Below are 19,138 nucleotides of genomic sequence, written 5' to 3' on the forward strand. Positions count from 1 at the left end.
ATGCCATTCTTGAAGCTGTTATGCAAGTGTAGCTTGACTTAAGACACTTGGGGGGACCATTTAACTTAATTATTGATAATTTTGAAATGTCTTTGTAAGTGGGGTTGGCACAGATGGAACAAGGTGGAAGGTTTAGGTGACAGGGTCACACTTATCTGTGTTCCTATGGAAACTATTTGAATGTTTGTCTTATATGGATTTTTATTGAATTTTTAAACATGCTACTGCAGAGTGTCCCTTAGCTGCTGGGCAAGCATTTGTAGCTTGTACATTGGCAGAACAGGCCAGAGGCTTAGTGTTGTGACCTGTTTTAACAACAAAGTACCTTGAAAATTAAAAAATAAAATAAACATTTATTTTTATTGATTTCAGAGAGGAAGGGAGAAGGGAGATAGAAACATCAATGATGAGAGAGAATCACTGATTGGCTGTCTCCTGCACAACCCACACTAGGGATTGAGCCTAAAATCTGGGCATGTGCCCTGACAGGAATCAAACAGTGACCTCCTGGTTCATAGCACTCAACCACGGAACCACACTGGCTAGGCTCTATATTAGTTTTTTATTGCTGTGTAACAAATCCAAAACGTTAGTGGCTTAAAGCAATATCCATGTATTACCTCACAGTTTCTATATGTCAGAGTATGGGTATGGCTTAGCTGGTTTCTGTGCCTGGGTCTCACAACGCTGACATCATTGTGTCAGCTGGGCTGCTTTCTCACCTGTACAATCAGCAGGAAAGAATTTTCTTCTAAGTGCTTTTAAGTTGTTGGCAGCTGTAGAATTCATGGCAGCTTGCTTCTTCAAAGCCATTGGGAGAATCTGCTGCTTGGAGTATCTGTCCTCAGGGAATGAGTATGTTCTGTTTTTTAAAAAATTGAGATATAGTCCATGTATTATAAAACCTATCCTTTTAAACTGTAAAATTTGTGGGGTTTAGTATATTCACAAAGTTGTGCAACTAACAGCATATCTAGTTCCAGAATATTTTCATCACCCCAAAAGGTAATCCTATAATTAATTAGCAGTCTTATCCTCATTCTCTCCTCTCCGAAGCCCCTGGTAACCACCTATCTTCTGTTCTTATGAATTTGCCTATTTTCAACTTTCATATGAATGGAATCATACAATATGTGACTTTTTGTATCTGGTTTTTCTCTTAACATAATCTTTTCAAGGTTCTTCCACATGGTAGCATGTATCAATATTTCATTCCTTTATATGGCTGTATTCCATCGTATGGATATACCCTATGATAGATATTTAGGTTGTTTCCAATCCTTTGCTATTACAAACACTTGTCCCATTACAAACAATAGTGTATATCCTTGAATAAACATTAAGAATGTGAATGAGTATGTATATCTGTATTATAAATTTCTAGAAGTAAAATTGTGAAGTCAAAGGTTTATGCATCAGTAATACTGATATTATTGCTGAGTTATACCGTTTATATCCTGTATTTTAAAGTACTGTTTGAGGAAGTGATACGAAATGGCAAAGTGTAAAATGCACTGGGTTCTGGACTTTGTTTTGCCACTAAGAAGAGAGGTTAGCATACAGCAGTTATTAAGAGCATGGGCTTTGGAGGCAGACTGCCTCGGTTAGAATCTTGGTTCCGCCATTTATAATCTAAATGACCTTAAGAAGGTTAAATACTCTGTCTCAGTTTCCTTATCTGTAAAATAGAGATAACATTAGTACTTTGTGTGGGGATTAATGAGATAATACATTAAATACTCTTATACCAGTGCTTGACATATAGAAAGTACTCAATGCATGTTAACTGTAATTATTAGTTTGCTGTGTGATCTTGGACTACTGCCCTTTCCTATTTATTTATTTTATTTTTTTCATCACCATTTGTCTCTCTCTCCCTCTCCCTTCCTCTCTGAAATCAATAAAAAAATTTTTTTAAATGAGCATTTTGTTTCAATATAGCTCATATAATGTTTTCATCAGTATTTTTTTCATGTTTTTACATGAACTGTTTACTAAAAGGAATAATTGTTTTATTACACTCATTGTCCTTCCATTTACTCAGTTGATTCAAATAGGTTGGGCAAACCATGATTAGCTTTTCCATATAGGCTGTTATTCCATACAGGGATGTTTATCACAGGACATAGGAATTCAACTTTCATGCTGCTCTTGAGGATGTTCTTTAAGTAGCAAGGCCTAGAGCAGAGGTGGGGAACCTTTTTTCTGCCAAGGGCCATTTGGATATTTCTAACATCATTCGCTGCCCAAACAAAATTATCAACTTAAAAACTAGCCTGCTATATTTTGTCAAACATTTAATTAACTCACCCCTAATGCCTTGGCAGGGCCACACCAAATGATTTCCTGGACCTTATATGGCCCGAGGGGCGAACATTCCTGATCCCTGGCCTAGAATCCTATATAATAAAGAGGTAATATGCAAATTTACCATCACTTCAACACACAAGATGGCTGCCCCCATGTGGTCAAAGATGGCCACCCCCATGTGGACACAAGATGGCCACCACAAGATGGCCGGCAGGGGAAGGCAGTTGTGGGTGATCAGGCCAGCAGGGGAGGGCAGTTGGGGGGGACCAGACCTGCAGGGGAGGGCAGTTAGGGGTGACCAGGCTGGCAGGGAAGGGCAGTTAGGGGCAATCAAGCAGGGGAGCAGTTAGGCATTGATCAGGTTGGCAGGGGAGTGGTTAGGGGGTGATCAGGCAGGCAGGCAGGTTAACCGTTGGGAGCCAGCAGTCCTGGATTGTGAGAGGGATGTCCCAGATTGGAGAGGGTGCAGGCTGGGCTGAGGGACACATATTCCCCCCCCCCCCCCCCGCCACACACACACAAATTTTGTGCACTGGGCCTCTAGTTTTGTTATAATTATAGGTTTGGTCAGTTATCTCCTTGGGAGACAGCTGGAGTTTGAGAATCAAGATTTGGGTTCCAATCCTGACCTTGCTGCACCAGGAGACTAAACTAGGTGTCAATCCTCATGTCTACATCTATAATACATAAAAGTGCACAGCTGCTGTCAAGATTAGGTCTTGGAGAAGTAGTCAAGTGTAAGTACTTTGTGATGGAGTTAAACAGACCTGACTTCAGGTTCTGATTTTCATAACTTCATTTTGTTCAAGGTCTTGAAATACTTCAAAAAATATGTATTTTAAATTGTGCCCAATACAGGCATAGCTCAGATATACTGCAGGTTCAGTTCCAGATTACCTCAATAAAGTCAGTTGTAATCTTTTTGTCCAGTGAAGCCAGTTGTAATCTTTTTGCAGGTGGAGAGTCTGGCCTTCAATTTGTAAAAAATGCAACATCTGTGAAGCTCAATCAAGCAAGGCACATTAAAACAAGGTATACCTGTGGTATCTCTGATAGTTATTGTGAGGATTAAATGGAGATGATGTAACTCATCTTGTCCAGTGTCTAGCATATAGAAAAGCCACCAGAAAATCCTGTCTGTACTCATGATAACCAATGATAGTGGTTTCAACCTAACCAGCAAAAACTATTGAAAAGGCATTCAACTTGACAATTATTTTCAAGTACTACTTGCTGTATATTTTTAATGTGGCTACAAATGAATATATTTTTTCTTCAGTATACACTCACCATAGGAAACCAAAGACACCAAAGGAAAACAATTTAAGTCAGCAGCCCTCAGGCTCACCAGAACAAAATCCTGTAAACACTAGGCTGAAGTCATATCAAAGGATCCCAGGTATTGACTGCTTGTGGGAGGCGGACAACCGCTTCTAACTCTTTAAGCTGGTGTGGCTCAGTAGTTGAGCATTGACCCATGAACCAGGAGGTCAAGGTTCCATTGCCGGTTGGGGCACATGCCTGGGTTGCAGGCTCAATCCCCAGTGAGAGACGTGCAGGAGACTGCCGATCGAAATTCTCTGTCATTATTGATGTTTCTCTCTCCCTCTCTCTTTAAAAAAAATCAAAAAATATTTTAAAAAAAAGATAAAAGAGTGGGGGGGGGGGGGGCTGGTGGAAGTAATCTATTGTAAAGATGCAAGATCCAGTGGCAATGGCACCTCGCTGAACTCGGGTGAGGCTTTGCCGGAGGCTTTCAGGCTCTTGTGCTGCAGCTCATTCTCTTATCTCCTCTACAGGCTTTTTTTTGCAACTATTCCACAGACTGGGGTCATCCCGCACCCGCTGCTTGAGTCCTGTTTTGGCTGGTATAACGCCTGCGCAGACAAGGAAGGTAGTTTTCTTTCAAAATAGGCGATACCTGGTTGGACGCGCCTCCATGACCCACAGCGCTGGTCGGCGCGGTCTCGGCACGGGCAGCTCGCCTTGAGGCCCATCCAACCCGCGGCCGGCGGGCGTCGAGGTATTCGCGGGGCGTTGCGGTCGCCCCTTTTGGCGGGCTCCAGCGCCCGAGGCCCCGCCCCCCGGCGCGGTCGTATCCGCGCCCGCGGAGGTGGGCGCCGCGCCCCCATTGGCGGAGCGGTCCACGAGGACCCCGCCTCCTCCCGGCTCAGACGCGAGCACGTTGAGTGGCGGGGGCCGGCGAAGGACTGCACTGGCGAGGAGCGGCTCCTGGGACCTGGCGGCACGGTTGGGGCGCCCGCTGTGGGGCCCTCGAGAGGCTCCTGGGTCAGGAGCGCGACCCAAAGCCACCGCGGGGGGGAGGGTGAGGGTGGGCTGAGAACAGCTAGGCGGCCAGGCTGGCCCGCCGCCCCTTCCCCCCACCCTCTTCACCTTGTTGGCAGAAGCTTCCTGGGCTGCTCACGCCGGCGCGATGGCGACTGCTGCGGAGACGGAAGCCTCTCCGCCGACGGACTCGAGCTGCGAAAGTGGCGGCGGCGGCGGCGACGAGGAGATGAAGCGGGCGCTTCCGCAGCCCGAGTCTTCCCCACAAAATGGCGGCGGCGGCCCCAGCATCTGGGAGCCCGGCGGCGGCGGCGCGGCGCCCGAGGAGACGGCGGCCGAGGCCACTGCGAGCGTCAGCCAAGAGCAGCCTCGGGACTCGGCTGAGGCGGGCGCGGCCGCTCTCCCCAAAGGCCTCGAAGAGCCCGAAAGACCCGTTAGGAGGATTTTTCAGATCCCCAGGAAGAGCAGAGAAAAGAAAGGTGGTGCTTCCCTCTTCCCCAACCCCTCTTTCTCTCTCCCCTCCATCTTTTCATTAGAATCTCTGTCTCCTCTTCCCACACCCATCCGAGACGTAAACACGCATGCAGCGCAGGCCGCCGCTCCCTCACTGCCACGGCCGCCCAGCTGCTGCGCTTGGTGCGAGAGGAAAGTGGTGGAACCACGCTCCTCTGCCCCCTCTCCCCGAGGAAGCTGGAAGTAGCTCAGGTTTGAAGCTTGTCCGTAAGGCTGCAGCTCCCAGAGAGAAAAGATGGTGCTCGGAGCCCCTCCCTCCCAACCCCCGAAGGCAGAGAAGCTGGTGTGTCCTCCTAAAGATGCTTCTGAGAAGTCTCACTGTGGAAATAGCCCGTGGCCACGGATTCTGGAGCTTTCTCCAAGGCCATTCATTGTTCAGAGGATCACAAGTGCTTCTCCCTGTGGAAATTCTTCAGCTATCTGTGTCTACTTGAAATTTGCTGGATGTCAGCGTCTTCCCTTGTCTAGAAATCTCCATTAGATGTGATTCATGCACACTGCTATTTTCCATCACACTTCATTTCCATGTAGATTTTTTTCTTGTTTTTGAAGCGTTTGATTAAATAGGCCTCTCTCTCTCTCCTTTTAAATCCAAACTTTAGTGTATTTTTATATTGTATTTGAGAAGAATGGGAAGGTAGGCTCTTGGTGCAGTAACTTCCCGATGGAAAAAAATAGGGAGAGGTTAGCTTATGCCCAAGAGTCACCAATTTGATATTGCATCTGAGAACTTCAGATAAAAAAATCCATTCAAGTTTTTGGAGCCAATATGGGAACAGTTACATGAACTACGTTTACCTTTTTTAAAACTTACTGCCATATTTGTGACATTTTAATGGAAATCAGAATTATTTTCTATTATAGCACTATTTTTTACTAGCCAGTGATTTGGGATGTTCTGGATTAAGTCAATTTAAACCCTCTTCCTTTTTTATTTACTGCGTGGTTCAGTTTGTCATGATTTACTGTGGAAAATAGTGGACATTTTTTTATTTACAGAAAACATAATTTAGTAAAGACTTAGGATCTGGAATGAAGCATGTGCTTCTTTCCACGTGCATAGCCAACTCCATTTGCCCAACTGAAATTGTTAGAGCCATTTATCAGTTAGGTACGCATTCTGTTAATTTCTGTTTGGATGACAAAGCCAAGAAGATCCTTGTGAGAAAAAGTGGTGACAAAGGTGAAGTTACCTTTTGTCCACCAGCATGAGGATGTTTCTAGAAAGTTAATGTAATATGTTCCGGGTTCAAGAGGATGTTTGTAAAGGTCAAGGTTGTCAGTTCTTTTGGTTCAGTTGTATAGTATAGACTATATGAGGAAAGTTGATGCCCAGCCTAAATTATCAATTGGTAGTAGGTTGTAAGTAAATTCAGATGGGCCCTCATTAATAGTTTATTGGCATATCATGGCTTATGATGTACTACCTTTTGATAGGATCAGAAAATTGGCCTAGAAACCTTCACAGTTTGGTTTGAAATGAGAGAAGGCACTAGAAAGTGTTGAGAGGCATTGTGTTTTGTGTCTTTTTAAGTAAGATAAATTGTGAAGCTGCTGTATTTTAACACACTAAAAGTGGATATAATTCAGGAATTAGGAAATATAAAATTGTTTTCTCTCCTGAGTCTGATGCCCTTTGGGAAAAATTTATATTTACCATTTTCACTTAGAGGCAAAAGGTTGTTACCTTTTTCTTGTTAGGGAGGTTGTGAATAAGGAAAATATAACATAATGGACTTTTTCATGTGTAGTGGAAGTGAGTAATTTTTAAGTTGTCTAAATATTTATACACTGAGCAGCAGCTATTCAAATAATGCAATCATTAAAATGATTTAAATATAGCCTTTAAAATTAAATAAACAGCTATTTTACCACCATGGACTTGATTCTGTCCAAGCTGAGAGCAGTTGGTGCTTGATAGAATTTAGAAAAATTCAACTTTTCATTATTTTTTATTTTTTCTAATTTAAATTTTTTTTTCTAAGCCTCACCACAGGATATTTTTCCATTGATTTTTAGAGAGTGGAAAGGAGGAGGAGATACAGAGAGAAACATTGATGTGAGAGAGGCACATTGATTGGTTGCCTCCCGCATGCTCCCCAACCAGGGCCAGGGCCAGGGCCAGGGATCAAGCCCACAACCGGTATGTGCTTTTGACTGGAATCTAATCCAGGACCCTTCTAGGGCCCGATGCTCTGCCCACTGAGCCAAATCAGCTAGGGCTTCATTATTTAAAACAAAATGCTTTATCAGAAGCAGTATAGCAGGTACTGTTTCACAATTTCAAAATCATCTTGGAAGTCTTGAAAGGTGTAAGATTTGGCTAGGTATAAGTCTACTAATCATGAGTAGTAGATCATTTTTAGTAGATACCTCTGCTTGAACTTTTCAGGTATCAAAGGTTCTGTTGCATTCATATTTTAATACGGAAAACCTTTTCTTGTGACTATGTTTTCCAGTGAAATTTAAGATTAGGACTTGAATATTTTTGGTACCTTAAAGGTAAATACTATGTGAGTATAGAAACGTGTTGTCTCAGTTTTCTTTGTCTTGACAACAGGGTAACATCCAAAATTCTGCCATTCTAATTAAGTAATGTTGTCAAATACTTTATAATGTTTAATAAGTTGTAGGCATTACTCTAAGCACTTCATATGTGTTAACTAAATCTCAACAATGCTATGTGGTAGGTACTATTCCCATTTTATAGATGAGGAAAGTGAAGTACTGAGAGGTTAAATAACTTGCCCAAATCACACAGCTAGTAAATGGTGGAATTGGAATTTGAACCTAGGTGTAGAGTACCTGTCACTATTCAAACTGTAGCAAGACTTCTCTTTTTAATATATGAGTTTTATTTAGTTTTTGATCTGATCTATTTTAAAAAGTTTTTTAAAAAATATATATATTTTTTATTTCAGAAAAGAAGGGAGAGGGAGAGAGAGATAGACAGACATATCAGTAATGAGAGAGAATCATTGATCAGCTGCCTCCTGCATGCCCCCTACTGGGGATTGAGCCCACAACCCAGGAACCTTAAGTCCACAGGCCAACGCTCTATCCACTGAGTCAAACCAGCTAGGGCAAAAGTGTTCCTTTTTAACCTAAATTTAGAAATGTTTAGCATGTCTTCATCCCTGGGGAATTGAGATTATGTTCATTATAAAATTAATACATTTAGTACTGACATTAAATGACCTAACTATTGACTGGAAGAGTAAAATTTTATTCTAATATATGTTGTGTTATTTATTGGCTGGGCTGTTTTCTATAGTAGTGTAAAGAGGCACTGTTCTACATTTAAATTGTAGAATTGCATTTTTTCAGTACCATTTTACTATTGCCTTTTACTCTAAAATCTAATACTGTAAGTCATCAAAAGTAAGTTAAAATGGTAATTGTATTTTATATGGTTTTTCCCTCCAAAGGTTTTGGGAAATCACTTTCTGTAAAACGTGTTTTGGTTAATGTTTTCTGTAGGGCGCAAGATTAACTGCTCATGCACGGGTGTCTTGTGCATGTGTATCATCATACACCTGCATCCATACTGGTCTAGTCTTGGACTAATCCTCCTCACTTCCCATCTTTTCCCACAAAATTTGTAATTGTTTTTGGAGCTGTCTCCTTCTTAAGGAAATGTGCATGGTGTTTCAGTAGCTCTGTATGAATGACTGGGTTCTAAGTACCATTGATTTCTCTACACAGAAGTAAACCTGAGAATGAAAGTGTAGGCAGAATCTGGTTATTCACATAAAATGTTTGATAGGTGCATGTAAATACTAGATAATGGAAGTAAAATTTTCTTTGACCTTGTCCCTAGTCCAAAGAAAAAGTCAATAGTGTCATATTTGTACTTGTCTCTGTAGATCTCTGCCAGCGTATTCATTGCTAATTCTGCAGTATGTTCAACCTTGATTTAGAGATGAAAACACCATTCCTAAAGTCTGTAGCAGTTAGACTGAAGGAAAGTGATTTTTTAAAGTAACTTAATTATTGTAAGGAACAAATGGATATTTATTGAGTTTTAATCAAATCATTAATACTAGTAGATTTCAGAGAGCTGGATTCAGAGAGAATTATAGACCACATGTGATCCCCAGACTTTTTGTTATTTCCTTTTCTTCCATGAATTAATCACTTTAAATTAGAATGTATACTTCATATTATCCACTTGTGTGTTTTGAAAAGTGGTCCACCTTTTAAAAGTTTAGCTTGTTTTTGTGTATATATAGAAATACACAATCTTAATAGAAACACAAAGATCAGCATTGACACTAAATAAATTGGTAAAGGTAATCGTGGAAAAATGTTCCTTTGACTAAGGAATTATTTGATGACTTAAATTTTATTTCTTTTTCAACTGCGTAAATATAACATTAAATTCTTGAGTATATTTTGTATGCTACCAGTAATGAAAAATACTTAGTGATAATATGGACTTGGAGTCAGGAGATTTGGATTCTAGTTCTGATTCTGTGATATAGTGTTTTCTTATCTGAATTATAAATCTCCAAGTGTCTTTGTAAATCTCTTCTTTAATCCTGTAAAATTTAATTTATAATCAGTTTTGTTATGATAGGGAAATCTTACGAATTGTGATCAGAAATCAACTCATTAGTTATCATTCTGGCATGCATTTGAAGGAAGTCATGTAAATAAGTAAAATTTTATGTTTCTTAATGTGTTCCTGCTGCTAACCTTTATAAACCAAAAAAAAAAAAAAGGGTTCCATGGCTTTTGGCCCTATTAAATGCATTACAATGAGAAAGATTTCAGAGAAGACACATAAGAGGTAGAAAGAGCATAATCCTAGGCATCAAATTCTTTGTTTTATAGGTAATTTCCTGTCTTAAGTGTGCTATATGACTTCCTTTTCTAAAGTGAGGAAGAAGAATATATATATTCTAGATCTTGGAAATAAAGCTTGAGCACTTATACACACTTTTTTTTTTTTTTTTTAACTTAATAGTTCAGGATACAAGATTTGGAGCTCTGGGCAGCCTGAATTTGAATCCCAGCTTCCCTATTCATTAATTGTGTTACCTCGGGCAAGTTAACTTCAGCTGTCTCAGTTTTATTTGTGAAATGGGCACAATGAACTAAATTAAATAGGGTGGTTTTGATGATTAGGTGAGGTAAAGCATGTAAAGCTCTTTGTATAATATCTGAAAAGTAGTAATGACCCACTAATTATTAGTCTCAATAATTGTCAGAATCCAGAGGACAAAATATTGGATACTGACTTCCTTTAAGTGAAATGGATGATTAATACATAAAATGTTCTGTTCCCCATTTGGATAGTCACAGGGTTGTTTATTATTCTTGTCTCAAAAAATGGCCCATAATTAAGATTACGATGTATATGTATTATGTGTAAAGGAAGTGAGGATATGTTGACCAGGGTATATCTAGTGTTTAGAGTATTATTAAGGATGACAAAATAGACCACCAGGGAATGCACATTCACAACAGAATAGTTAAATTTCTAAACTATATTTACAGGCATATTGATCTGAATTCTTAAAAATAGTTACTCTTTAGGACAATACTTTGGGATGAAACAGAAATGTTAAGTACTTTTTTGAAAATAAATGTGTTAATTGCTATATAAATTTATATGATTTAACTTAATTTCTCTCATGATTAAATTGATGGTAGAAATAGTGTTGGAGCAGCTCAACTAAGCAATTTCTTTTATGAAGACTTGTAAAATTACCTAGAAATTTGAAGCCATATGATACTTTTTGGCATATTTTAGATATCTGAAGTCACTTTGTTAGTTTAGAAACATACAAATTGCCCTAGCCAGTTTTGCTCAGTGGATAGAGCATCAGCCCTTGGACTGAAGGGTTCTGGGTTCGATTCCGGTCAAGGGCATGTACCTTGGTTACAGGCTTGATCCCTGGCCATTGTTGGGGCACATGGGAAGCAACCAATTCTTGTGTCTTGTCACATCGATGTTTTTCTCTCTCTGTCTCTCCCCCTCCCACTCTCTATGAAAATCAATGGGGGAAAAACCCCCACAAATCTACATTCATTAACTATCCAAGTATTTTTTTAATTGAATTTATTGGGGTGACATTGGTTAATAAAATTATTTAGATTTCAGGTATACAATTCTATAATATATCATCCGTATATTGTGTTTACTACCCAAGTCAAGTCTCCTTCAATCACCACTTAATCCCCCTTTTCCTCTGGTAATCATCATACTGTTTATATTGTCTTTGTCTATGAGTTTTGTTTTTTGCTTAATCCCTTCACCTTTTCACCCAGCCCCCCAAATCCCCTCCCTTCTGACAGCTGTCAGTCTATTCTTCGTATCTATAGTCTGTTTCTATTTTGTCTGTTAGTTTACTTATTTTCTTATTTTGTTCATTAGTTTCCAAGTGAAATCATACGGTAGTTTTAAATCATGCTTGGTCCATTTGGGATATGAAAGCCTGTAAGACTAGTCCACATGCTGTTTTCCTTGCCAAGTTTTTCTCAATTTAGTTGGGGACAGTCACAAAGAAAAACGTTTTTCCTACCACATTCTATAGAACAGATTTGAATTTAGACAATGTATTTCTCCTTTTTTGAGCTTTCATTTTGTTTTATATATTACTGAATTGTTGAATTTGTCATTCAAAAAATGATGACAATCATTTTTTATTGAGAATAAACTTTGTCAAGTTTTATTTTCCTTTACTCATTCAGTCATTCAACTTACTTGGAGCCAGTGCTTACAACTCTGACTACTGGCATGGTACAGTTAGAGTAATGAGCAAGGTAGATATAGTTACTGCTCTCATGGAGCTTATAATAGACTAAAGGCCCGATGCATGAAATTCGTGCAAGAGTAGGCCTTCCTTCCCCTGACTGCCAGCACTGGCTTCCTTCCCTCTGGCACCCGGGACCCGGGCTTCCCTTGTAGCCCCAGCTTAGTCCAGAAGGTCGTCCGGTCTAATTAGCATATTATGCTTTTATTATTATAGATTATTGAGTATATTCATATAGTACTAATTAGGGTAGGGTTTTTTTTTTTTTGAGTGCTTTATTTTTTTTTCCCTACTATTCACAGTCAGTGTCTTCATTGCATTATAACTATGTTATTGTTATTCCTTTAAAAATTTCTTTTAGTGTGTGATCCCACAGTAGTGGTAACCATTTGTTTGATACTCATTCTATAATTGAAAGCTACATTTTTACAGACACTTTTGTAGAAATATATATGGCCTGGTAAATGAATGGATGAATGGATATATCATTTGACATTATGACCTTAAAACTAGAGAAAACAGTAAAAACAACTTATTTGCTGTTGCTGTAAAGTACCTTTAAGAATATGTATAAGAGCCTGGTTGGTGTGGCTCAGGGTTGAGTGTTGACCTATGAATCAGGAGGTCAAGGTTTGATTCCTGGTCAGGGCACATGTGTGGGTTGTGTACTTGATCCCCAGTAGGGGGTGTGCAGGAGGCAGCTGATCAATGATTCTCATCATTGATGTTTCTGTCTCCCTCTCCCTTCCTCTGAAATCAAAAAGATTCCTATAAAAAAAGTATGTATAAAAAAAGAGTTTTCATAAGTATTTTGTGACATTTATTGACTATAAGTGTTTTGAAAGAATGGTAATATATGTTATCTCCAGTGAAAAATAAGTGGTTCCTTTTATGTTTCGGAAAAATTTATATGTACACTGAGTGGCCAGATTATTATGATCTCTGAACGCATAATAATCTGGCCACTCAGAGAGTGTGTGTGTGTGTGTGCATGAATTCATGCATAGGTGGGGTCCGGCCAGCCTGGCCAGGGGGAGGGGACATGGGCAGTTGGCTGGCTGGCCTGCCTGCTGGTCAAACTCCTGGTCGAGGGGACAATTTGTATATTAGCCTTTTATTATATAGGATATACACTGAGTGGCCAAATTATTATGCGTTCAGAGATCATCATCATCTGGCCACACAGTGTATATATACTTGATATTTGAAATTTATGAGTAAGTTAAACTATTTCATGCATAAAGTAGAAATTTGAGGTTATTAAACCAGTAATCCACTGATCGAAGAATGATATTTGACTTAAGTATTTTAGAAATTCAGTGTAGTGTGGAATAGTTGGAGGAGTGGGGAATAAAAACCTTTATTGTCTTTTCGCCAGATGCTGTGCTTAGAACCTTTTCCATGTCTTGTCTTGTGTGGCATGTGGAATATAGTGGTTACTTAGGATAGCTAAATTTCTACAAACGAGAGAATTGAGCTTATGTTTGGTTAAGTAATTGATTTACCCAGGGTCTCCATAAAGCCAAAAAATGCTAGATAGGATATTTGTGTTCAGGTTTGACTCTAAAACTTCACCTTTTCACTAAGTTTTTGTAATAAATGTCCTACCACTTGTTGGTAATACCAGGTGCCAATGGATGCAGCATATCTAACTGTAGTACTAAACACCAAATGGAATCATTTTCTTTTATAGACACCTAAATGTTTTATTCAATGTTTTTATCAGTTAGGGTGTAAACAGTTTGGTGAAATAAATGGTCCACTATTTCAGTGTAACATAAAATAGGAGTTAAGTATATGGGCAAGTTCATATGAGAGTCTAGGCAATTTAGGTTGCCTAATGTAGCATCCCTAAGATTTGCAAAATTATAACATTGTGTGCATGTTTAATGTGAGGTGCTTATTGCTAAAGGATTTGGGCAACTGCTTTTAATTTTTCTTTAGTGAATCAATAAGTATCTCTTCTGCATATCACAAAGTAAGATAATCTTGAAGCCTTTGAAAATTTTATGTAAAAGTCCACAAAAATAAAAGAAACTGCATTGAAGAATCCATCTTAAAATTAATATTTTTTATTTTAGCACTTTTTCAGCCATTAACTCCAGGATCTCGTGAATTTGAAGATGTTTTAAATATTCTCCATTCATCTTACCTTGAACCAACCTCAGTAACAAATTTTAACTACAAACGTGCTTGCTTGGTACATAACGAGCTTTTGGAAAAGGAGGTATGTTTTAAATTGTAATTGTCAGATTCTACAGAATCAATTAGTAGCCTGGAATTTGTTTTATTTTTCTTTTCTTTAAAAATGCTAAAGTTTTTGCCTAGCAGGAATGACTGTTGGCTTAGTGTTGTCCTGTGCACTGAAAGGTTGCTGGTTCCATTACCAGTCAGGGCACATGCCTGAGTTCCAGATTCAATCTCCAGTTGGGGCATGTACAGAAGGTAGCCCATCGATGTTTCTCTCTCACATCAGTGTGTTTCTCTCTCACATCAATGTTTCTTTTTCTCTCTCTATCTTCCTCTCTCTAAGCATGTCCTTGAGTGAGGATTAAAAAAAAGAAAGCTAGCCGAAACCGGTTTGGCTCAGTGGATAGAGCGTCGGCCTGCGGACTGAAGGGTCCCGGGTTCGATTCCGGTCAAGGGCATGTACCTTGGTTGCAGGCACATCTCCAGGGGGAGGTGTGCAGGAGGCAGCTGATCGATGTTTCTCTCTCATCGATGTTTCTAGCTCTCTATCCCTCTCTCTTCCTCTCTGTAAAATATCAATAAAATATATTTAAAAAAACTAGCCCTAGCCAGTTTGGCTCAATGGAAAGAGTGTCAGCCTGCGGACTGAAGGGTCCCAGGTTCGATTCCGGTCAAGGGCACATGCCTAGGTTGTAGGCTCGGTTCCCAGTGTGGGGTGTGCAGGAGGCAGCTGATCAATGATACTTTCTCATCATTGATGTTTCTATCTCTCTCTACTTCTCCCTTCCTCTCTGAAATCAATAAAAATATATTTAAAAAAAAGTTTTTTGGAAAGCCAAATTATGGAAGGGAAAACATTTAGTTTTAAATGACATCTTTTTAACTATATATTATGCCTAAATTGGAGCATAATGAAATCAAGTGTGTATTTTTTTTTTAGGATATGCTTAATTCCCCCCCCCCCCCAACTGTTTATTGATGTTTGGATTATCTTAATAGTTGAAATTTTTAGTGAAAAAAGTGTGAACAGGGGGAAACAGTTAAGCATGTTAGATAGTGAATTTACTTTTCATGTATGTATTAGAATATTCTTTTGAGTTTTGATTTAGGAAAAGCCAACATGTAATTCTGAAGTGATGCAAATGAGGTGTTTAGAAATATTTTATGTATAAATTGCTTTCTAATGTACATAAAATACTATTAATTTTGTACTTTTTTAAGTTGGTTAACTCAGTGTTACCAAAATTTAACTTTGAAAGGACCTCTAATGTTACTGACTCCCAGGAAAAAATGAAAACCTTGGTAGTTTGATGTGGTTTCATTTTATGATGATTATTTGTTAATCTTATATGAAAATTGAGTCTATAGATTCTCTGATTATATTATTAAAGATCAGTAATGGCCTGCATACTACATATAAATCTATTAGATATGGGCTCCATATTTTGAATGTATCTATCTTGTATCTTTAGATACAAGCAAAAGCCAGCAGTTTCGGGTGACTTACAGTTCACATGTACTTAAAGTCGTTCTTTATCCTGGTAATATGTTTGGAGTGTGTTTTATGTACGTAGCATTGAGAATGCACTTATAAAGAAATGAAACATTTTTTCTTGTCTAATTGAGTTTATTGTTTAGAAGTGGGTCATTCAACAGATTTATTAATTCACTTACTCTTTGCAGTGCACCATGTTAAAATGAGTGATCCAAAAGTAACTAAAAAATGAACTTAAAAATATATTAGAGAGTTGGAGTTGTAAAATTTTAATAGAAATTAAGTTAAAATTGATAAATACTAGATGCTCATTTGACTATATTGTGAAGGTAAAGAACCAATTAAAACAGTAAAAAAATGGGAACACAGAAATTATAAGGAGAGAAAAGATAATTTGTACTTTATTAGGTTTTGAATTTTTTAGAAATAAAATTACTGAAACTCTTAGCTTAAAAAATATAATTACATGCTACAGAACTGTTTATAGGTTTAATTTCACTTAGTTTACAGAAAAGCGAAGAGAACTGAAGTTTGATGGCCGTTCAGATAAAGAACTTTCAGAATCCTATGCATTTTTGATGGTTGATCGCTATCAGGTAAGTGATTCATTGAAAAAAAAAAAGCAATTTGAGAATGTTCCCATTGTTAGTTACTAATTTTTCATTTATTCAACAGTACACTTGATAATTATAAGTAACATTTTCTTGATGTATAAGTAGAAGAAATAATTTAGTGAGGCAAAGCTATTTCATTGTTTTGTGATTTGTTTTTCAAATGTGCTCATTTTTTTTCTGACAAAACCTATTTTTTTTACCTTAGAATGTGCTTGACAATGAATAATTTTCCCTTTATTAAAATACATTATCTTCTTTATTGTTGGTTATATGTGCTTGGAACCAGTTTTTTATCTTTAATTGAAGATTCTTTTAAAAAAAAATTTTTTTGATTTCAGAGAGGAAGGGAGAGGGAGAGAGAGAGAAACATCAATGATGAGAGAGAATCATTGACTGGCTGCCTCCTGCACACCCCCTACTTGGGATTGAGCCTGCAAGCTGGGCATGTGCCCTGACTGGGAATGAAACCGTGACCTCCTAGTTCATAGGTCTACACTCAAACACTGAGCCATACCGGCCAGGCTTTAGTTGAAGGTTTTTAGGCAGAGTTACTTGTCTTTAAATAGTTTTAATTCACTTTAAGATGGGATGCTTATATATGAGCGATATGAATTCTGAGTATCTAACATAAACAAAACTGGATTCCAGTTATGGTTACATTGGAAGTGTAAGCCAGTTTCACATTAATATTTAGTTATAAACTGTCTTACATATAAAATTTCTATAATGTTAAAAATACATAGTTTAGAAACTTAGATTTTATTTAAAACAAGTTTACAAAATATCTTTTCACACTTTCAATGTATTATGATTGCAAGATGAAGTGTTTTGTTTATTTAGGTTCAAAGCATATGTGAAAAAGGACTACAGGTGGGCCAGTCCAAAATAACAATTCTTGGCAGTCCTTCCATGGGTAATCTTTTTTTCTTTTTTCATTTGTGTACTATGAAGTTGCCATTTAAAAATATATTATTTGATTTTACTACAATTCTTACCATTACATTTATGTACTAGAGGCCCGGTGCACAAAATTCATGCCCAGGGTGGGGGGGGGCACAATGCCCCTCAGCCTGGCCTGCACCCTCTCCAATCCGGGACTCCTTGGGGGATGTCCGACTGCCGGTTTAGGCCCGATCCAATCTGGGACTGCTGGCTCCTAACTACTCACCTGCCTGCCAGACTGATCACCCTAACTGCTCTCCCCTGCCGGCCTGATCCCTCTAACTGCTCTCCCCTGCCAGCCTGATCCCCCTAACTGCTCTCCATTGCCGGCCTGATCCCCCTAACTGCCCTCCCCTGCCGGCCTGATCCCCTTAACTGCTCTCCCCTGCCTGCCTGATCACCCCTAACCACCTCTGCCTCGGCCCTGCCCCATGGCTTTGTCTGGAAGGACGTCCGGAAGGTCGTCTGGAAGATGTCCGGACTAATTAGCATATTACCCTTTTACTAGTTGTCATAGTTCCAGAAAAGGAGACTGATTTTAGGTTCTGTGATGTGAAACCAGTTTTATTATTTGTTTCTGATTTTTGCATGCTATCCAAATTGAATTTTTTTTAAGTATCTTTTTCTTTTTTTTTTTATCTTAGTCGAGTACTAGTGGATTTTGAAATTTTTTATTTCATGTTTTATTTTTGCCTTGGTGAAATATAAGCTATCTTTACTGTCATTACATTTTTTAAAAAGGTGTCAGTCATATCATTTCTTATCATTAGGTTAAATATTTATTTATTTTTGTATTTGTGTTATTCAAATTTAAATTAAAAAAATTTTTCCTCTTTACTAGGTATCTATCTTTCTAGGTATCCTGATTTGTTACAAGCTAATCCTTTGGAAGCTGGGACAGTGGGTGATGTTGTTATTTTTAAAATAATGAAGGTAATTTCAACTTTCACATTTCATATATCAAAGACAACATTTGATTTGGATTTTAGTTGACCCTGTTTTTAGGAGATTAAATTAAAAAACAGCTTGCTTGTATTTGGTATAGAAACATACTTTTTTGAGTGATTTGCCATCTTTGATGTAAGCTTACTGTATTTTAGAGTTTGCCTTTCCTTTCCAAAAAAATAGAATGAAGAAAGGAGGGTAATATATTGGTAATGTCATTTAGGCTAGTGAAAAGTGTTGTGAATAAAATTTTTCTTTGTTATAAAATAAATTCAAACAACACTTTTTTTTATGGTTAACTTTTTCTTCTTCACTATTTACAAAATGCGTTGAGTGTTACTTTATTATCAGATATTAAAGGGAAAAAAAACTGTTGTTATAGGTGATGTATATTCAAAGAAATAGTCTATAATATTATATAGTCAATAATTAGGTTTGGGTGGACTTAAAATGTTTTCTCTGTTTTAGGGTAAAATAAAAAGTATATATGACCCCATGGGTGTAAAAAGTTTGGAATCTAAAAGTGCTTTGGATCCAACACCAAAGCATGAATGTCACGTGTCGAAGAATGCCAATAGAATTACATCACTTTTGGCTTACCGAGCCTATGAGCTTACTCAAGTAGGTATCTGAACCCATTTTAGTGTTATGACATGATATCTGTTTGTCACCAAATCCTTTAAAATGTTCATTTTCAGTTCCCTCTGCCACTACACCAGTATAGGCTCTGTTTTCCACATATTATTCCCAGACTTCAGTGTCTTGGCTGTTTGTTCAGTGTTTCCAAGACAACTTAGAAATATAGACTTACAGATAATATTCAGAATCCTTAGCCTAGCTCACCCTGCCTGTACACTGTTACTTCCATCTTGTTTTGTTTTTTGTTTTTGTTTTTTATGAGCTCTGCCCTTACCTCATTTCACTTTGAAGCCTTGGCTTTTCTTGGCCTAGAGAGAGTTTTTGCCTAATAATATACTACTCATCCTTCAAGGTAGAGTTGAAGCCCCTTGAAATACCTTAATTCATATTATTTTGTACTATTGATTTGATAAAATATTTTCTACTTTTATTGTAAGATGCAA

At 38.1% G+C, this 19,138-nt stretch overlaps 1 protein-coding gene across 7 annotated transcripts in view; it reads left to right on the forward strand.

The window, feature by feature from the left end:
- The first annotated feature begins 4,467 nt into the window (after window positions 1–4,467).
- The window catches only part of TASOR (transcription activation suppressor), a 56,825-nt gene continuing 42,154 nt past the window's right edge, over window positions 4,468–19,138 (forward strand). For 6 of the 7 annotated variants that reach the window (XM_080675138.1, XM_080675139.1, XM_080675141.1 and 3 more), the window contains exons 1-6: window positions 4,468–5,075; window positions 13,952–14,097; window positions 16,059–16,151; window positions 17,010–17,082; window positions 17,953–18,044; window positions 18,525–18,677. In XM_080675138.1, the coding sequence (XP_080531264.1) occupies window positions 4,745–5,075; window positions 13,952–14,097; window positions 16,059–16,151; window positions 17,010–17,082; window positions 17,953–18,044; window positions 18,525–18,677 (888 nt within the window). In that variant the 5' untranslated portion in view covers window positions 4,468–4,744. The remainder of the gene's footprint in view (window positions 5,076–13,951; window positions 14,098–16,058; window positions 16,152–17,009; window positions 17,083–17,952; window positions 18,045–18,524; window positions 18,678–19,138) is intronic. The other variant, XM_080675140.1, reaches the window with a different exon arrangement.

The sequence above is a fragment of the Plecotus auritus genome (assembly GCF_963455305.1).
Source record: "Plecotus auritus genome assembly, chromosome: 6".
Classification (NCBI taxonomy): domain Eukaryota; kingdom Metazoa; phylum Chordata; class Mammalia; order Chiroptera; family Vespertilionidae; genus Plecotus; species Plecotus auritus.